A 5,816-nucleotide genomic window follows, 5' to 3' on the forward strand; every position below is an offset into this window, starting at 1 on the left:
ATATAATATAATAAATATAATATATTTTAATTTAATATAATATAATAAATAGATAAAACAATAAATAAATGATGAATAAATAATAAAATATATGTTGAACGTTAAATGAATGAAGACCATTCGATCCATTTACTCTTGTTTCATCTTTCATATATTTCATCACTAATTGTCAACCATCATGCACTAGGCAAAGCTCTTGCCCTAGTTTTAATTTTCACATTCATATAGTACCCACCAGTTTGCAAAGTGCTTTCCTCACAACAACCTGTAAGATAGTTAGTGCAAAAATTAGCTACTGCAAAAAAAAAAAAAAAAGCTGTTTTAAAGATGAAGAAACTGAGACCAAGAGAAGTGAAACAAATGATCAATACACAACTATTAAGTGCTAGACCTCAAAAGCACATCTTCTGACTCAAATTGCAGTGCTCTGTCCCCTTCCCTATACTGCCTTTCCAAAAAGAGATACAAGAGAAAGAGAAAAGCAGCTTACTTTTTTTCTGATTTTTAATCAATACTAAGTATCAATTCCAAGGTAGAGAAGCAACAAAGGCTAGGTAGTTAGGGTTAAAGGACTTGAGTCACACAACTAGGAAGTGTTTAAGGCCAAATTTGAACCCAAGACTTCCCATCTATAGATCTGGCTTTTAATCTACTGAACCACCTAGTTGCCCTGAGTAGCTTCCATTTTAATGTGAGGGAAGATGGGAGATAGAGACATGAGGAAAGAAATAACAATTACAAAGAAAATATCACTAAGAATAAATTACTACAGCTGCATTAATTATATATACATTTACATATTAATATATAAAATGCATTTTTCTAGATATATTTCTTTTTTTTTTAAACCTTTAACTTCTGTGTATTGGCTCCTAGTTGGAAGAGTGGTAAGGGTGGGCAATGGGGGTCAAGTGATTTGCCCAGGGTCACACAGCTGGGAAATGACTGAGGCTGGATTTGAACCTAGGTCTAGATATATTTCTGAAGGCTACGAGTGAGCCATCCCTCAACAATCAACAAGCAAATTAATATCTGTACTGATATTTCTTTTCTCAAATGAATGATGGGTTGATTTAACCAATGGCTTCTGTCCTTAAGAGCTGTCAACACATAAATTATATTTGTCGAGTTGGTAAGGAAATTAAGTATACAGTAGGACCTCATTTTACATGACAAATATGTTGTAAGACCCGTCCCGTAAGTTGAAAATCACGCATAATAACAAACCCCATTATTTAATAAGCATTTCTTAGGTGAGCATACCTAGGCACCTGATGACTTTACTTAGGCTCACCAGGGCTACCAGCAACACTACCCTGGTGCTTTGGAGCCATTATTGATAAGTAGTGTTCCCAAAACAAAGAGAAGCACTTCTCTGACGTGGTTTTGACTTGTTACAAGTGAAAACTTCAGACAAAGTTTTGGCACAAAGCAGTATGATGATTCACACTAATGCTTCTCAGAGTGAGAATGAACATGCCTGGGTGTGAGAATTAAAATTAATATACAAATATTTTAAGTGTTATATTTAATAAGATTTGTTAATTTATTGATTTATTAATTATAATAACAACATAAAAAGCTAGAGTAAAAAGCCAGCTAACCAAGCTGTGGTCATAGGAAAAGAGAGAGAGAGAGGCGGAGTTACAACCAACTATACAAACAACATAAGCATGCAACTTGGGGACGAAGGGAAAAGGATGCTGGGTGATGAAAAAGAATTATGGGAGATGGAGTCCAAAGGTTCAAGATTTCTAATTAATACACTGAGCGAACTGCTGTAAGACTTTATGCCACTTGGAAAAATGGCACAGATTTAGTATGCAATTAAATTTTTTTTTAATTTTATGTAGTTTACTGCCTTTATTTGTTTTGATTGCCAGTCTGAATCCTTGAATTCACATGTGTTGAGTTCATGTAAAATGAGATCCTATGGTATCTGTACTTAATCTTTGATTCTGAAGGCTAATTGACATAGGAACTTTGAATTAATTCTCTCAGTAGCTCTTTCTCTGTGGTTATCCTTGCTATTAGATCTCTGGTTTCAATTCCTAATCTCTTATTTTGTCTTGAAGTTCATTCACCAAGTTAATTTTTTGGCCCTTTACCTTTCATCTTAGTCATGCCTTCTTTTTTCTCTCTAGAGACATATACCTGCTCAGCCCAAGGCACCTGGAAAGACAAAAATGGAAATGAGAAGATTCCTCGGTGTTTGCCTGGTGAGCAAAGATCCTTTGGGACTGTTAGCTTTCCATAGGATGAGCAGTTCACAAGGATATCTATGTACCCTTGAAGTCTCTGTGGGAGTAAGAAGGCAGAGGGGCTAAGCTATGAAGGAAAGAAGACATTCTAGGAACCAGAGTGGGGAAGAGGAGTCAGAAGCAAAAATAGGAAAAGGATCAAAAGGCTAATGGTGTTGGGATGAAGGTAGGGTGGAATAAGGAAGACTAAGTAGGATGAACGTGAGATGATTTTGCCTTTTTTCTTTCTTTTCCCTCTCTTTCCAGTGTGTGGGAAGCCAGTTAATCCTGTAGTTGAAAATCAGCGCATCATTGCAGGGAAGACTGCTCAGCTGGGCAACTTCCCTTGGCAGGCTTTCACCAATATCTATGGGCGTGGAGGTGGGGCACTACTAGGTGATAGATGGATCCTTACAGCTGCCCACATTCTCTATCCTAAAGACAGCTCTTCATTGCCAGATGCCTCTATAGATGTTTTCTTGGGCCATACAAATGTGGATGAAATCATGAAAATGGGGATCCGCCCCGTCCGCAGGGTCATCATCCACCCAGACTATAATCAAAATGATACGAACAACTTCGACAATGACATTGCTCTTCTGGAGCTAGAGAACAGCGTCCCGCTGGGTCCTCACCTCCTCCCCATCTGTCTGCCAGACAATGAGACCTTCTATGAAAAGGGCTTGGTGGGCTATGTCAGTGGCTTTGGGATCGAGAGTCAAAAACTCTCTGATGATCTGAAGTTTGTGAGTTTGCCCATGGCCTCACCAAACAACTGCCGGAATTGGCTCAATGAAAAAAAGAGTAAACAGGTGTTTACCACCAACATGTTCTGTGCTGGGGACAAGACAAGGAAGCAAGATGCCTGTCAAGGAGATAGTGGAGGAGTCTTTGCTGTGAAGGATGAAAGTGGAGATCGTTGGGTAGCCACAGGCATTGTGTCCTGGGGCATTGGGTGTAGCAAGGGATATGGCTTCTACACCAAAGTGCTCAAGTATGTGGACTGGATCAAGAAAGAAATGGGAGAGAGCTGAGACTTAAGGAATATCCTTCCTGGTGATTCACTCTGACAGGTTGTAATTCCTTACCCAGTGGCACCCATATTAAAGTCACTGATGCAGAAATTCAGTTTGTGAAATGAGTTCTTTTCTCTACCATCTCTCCATCTACTTCTCCACTTTTCAAACATCCCAGACAGATGAAAAGTCCAAAGTATCCTGAAACAAGGTACCATGGCTTCCATTTTTCCCAATAGGTAGCATTACTCCTTCTCAGAAGTAGTGAGATCAAAGGATATATTGCAGTGGCATAGAATTATTTGGTAAAAAAAAAAAAAAAAATGTCAAATTCATCTCATCCAGATGTTATCCTCAAACTCCAAAGCTTTACCAGCAAAGTGTTATTGAAATCAGAAAGTTATTTGTTCAAAGATATTCGTGGTGGTTCTACTCAGATATTAAAATGGTTCTACGATCTTGTCAATTTGGGAGTTCTTTCCATGAATGCAGATTTGAAACCTATGTGCGTTTGCTCCTACTCGGAGGCTTGTCCATGAACTCCCAAAAGTTCACCACAAGCTGTCCACCCAACTTCTCCCAACAACATGAGGGTATCAGTAAATGCTCGCTGGCCATCCCTCATACCTTGTTCTCCCCAAATGAATAATAATAATGATATTTCACACTTACATAGCACTCACTATGTGCCAGATACTGGGCTATTACTCAGTCATTTGAGACATGTTTGACTCTTCCTGACCTTATTTTGGAGTTTTCTTAGCAAAGATTCTCAAGTGGTTTGCCTTTTACTTTTCCAGCTCATTTTGCAGATAAAGAACTAAGGCAAACAGAGTTAAGTGACTTTCCCAGGATTTCACAGCTAGTTAAGTGTCTGAGGCCAGATTTGAACTAGGGAAGACAAATCTTCCTGACTCTGGACCCAGCATTTTATCCACTATACCATCTAACTGACTGGTCACTGTGCTAAGCACTTTATAAATATTATCTCATTTGATCCTCACAACAAACCTGAGAGGTAGGTGCTAGTATTATCCCCATTTTATGGATAAGAAAAGTGAAGCAAATTGAAATGAATTAACTTGCTTGGAATCACATAGCTAAATATGTATCTGAGGTTCGATTGGAACTTGTCTTCCTGATTCCATGACTCTCACTCTCATTTTGCTTTCTGTTATACAAGTCTTTAAGGATCTCCATCAGTCCTTTCTTAAGCATTCCTTTTCAGTTGTATGTTGCAGCCTGGTCACTTCTCTCATTCAAACCTTCCATTACCCTTCCTGTGATGTTCCTCTCCAGTTCTTCAGAGTCAGTGGTGTTCCAGGTCTCACTGGCCTACTGCAACATCTGTAAAATGGATCTTTGTTATTATGGGAGGCAAAAATGGTTTGCATTTTCTACTACAGAGGTAGTTGATAAAGTACTGGATAGAATGCTGGGCCTGGAGTCCGGAAGCCCTGTGTCAAAATCCAATTTACAACATGGAAGTATGTTTTGCATGATAATTCATGAATAACCCAAATAAAATTGTTTATCATCTTGGAGGGAAGGGGGAGGGAGGGAGAAAGATAATTTGGATATCATAATTTTAGAAAATGCATGTTGAAAATTATTATTCTGTGCAATAGAAAATAAATAAAATAGATTGTTACCACCACGACTGGGAAAAAAAAAATCCAGTTTAAGATCAAAACTAGCTTTGTGACTCTGGACAAGTCACTTAACCTCTGTTTGTCTCAGTTTCCTCCTCTGTAGGATAGGGAAAACAGCCTCTAACTTGCAGGGTTATTATGAAGATAAACAAGTAAGAAATGTTTGACTCAGTGCCTGGCATATAATAGGTACTATATCAAAATATTTATTCCCTTCCATTCTCTAATTTCCCAAAAACAATTCAGCCCACTCTCCTCCTTTTTTGACTCTGGATCCATTTGTATGGACATACCATTATTTGTAATTGTTCCCAAATTGGAAACAACCTAAATGTGCAACAATAGAGGAACTGGTAAACAAATAGTGTTACATTAATGAAATAGTCAGTGTTGCATACTAGGTTCAAGGCCTGCTGGGAATAAGTACTGTCTCTATGCCCCTGAGAGAGGTAAATGAAATAGGTTAGAGAATAAAGTAGAATTGAAGTAGATTAATCAATTCCTACATTATTTAGGAAACTGACCTAATCCCTCCCCACGGCCAAGCAACCTATGCAGGTGGGAGGTCAGAGTCCAATTCCCCTATGGCCAACAAAGGGACATCAGGACAAACAAACGGGTCAGGATGGAATGCAAGGTAAACACATAGCTAACTATGGATGAGTGTTTAAGTACATGTGTGATATTGGAAATTTGGGATCCTTGACGTTAATATTGAGGTCTCTGGTATAAACTTCCTATGGACGTTTAGGGGACTTGAAAACTACATTTCCCATGATTCCACTTGTGTAATACAGGTGGACAGGAAGTGTGATTACGTAGACAGAGGTATAGTCTCAGAACTTGATTGGGACGCTCTCTTTCCTAGGAAGCAGCCAAGGGGAAGGTATGGCGGGCCATTCGAATTC

At 38.7% G+C, this 5,816-nt stretch overlaps 1 protein-coding gene across 1 annotated transcript; it reads left to right on the plus strand.

The window, feature by feature from the left end:
* Positions 1–2,107: 2,107 nt before the first annotated feature.
* On the plus strand, positions 2,108–3,364 carry LOC123254345 (complement C1r subcomponent-like). Its single transcript, XM_044683386.1, has 2 exons — positions 2,108–2,219; positions 2,508–3,364. Exons 1-2 carry the CDS (start codon positions 2,123–2,125, stop codon positions 3,272–3,274), a joined length of 864 nt encoding a protein of 287 aa, XP_044539321.1. The 5' UTR covers positions 2,108–2,122; the 3' UTR covers positions 3,275–3,364.
* The last annotated feature ends 2,452 nt before the right edge of the window (positions 3,365–5,816 follow it).

This window comes from Gracilinanus agilis, unplaced genomic scaffold (assembly GCF_016433145.1).
Source record: "Gracilinanus agilis isolate LMUSP501 unplaced genomic scaffold, AgileGrace unplaced_scaffold20202, whole genome shotgun sequence".
Classification (NCBI taxonomy): Eukaryota; Metazoa; Chordata; class Mammalia; order Didelphimorphia; family Didelphidae; genus Gracilinanus; species Gracilinanus agilis.

What these genes read in the sequence shown, in the direction of transcription:
- LOC123254345 (XM_044683386.1), top strand. Translation starts at nt 2,123, where the DNA reads ATGCCTTCTTTTTTCTCTCTAGAGACATATACCTGCTCAGCCCAAGGC. An exon ending in GATTCCTCGGTGTTTGCCTG is followed by an intron (nt 2,220 to 2,507) that starts GTGAGCAAAGAT and finishes CTCTCTTTCCAG; the next exon opens with TGTGTGGGAAGCCAGTTAAT.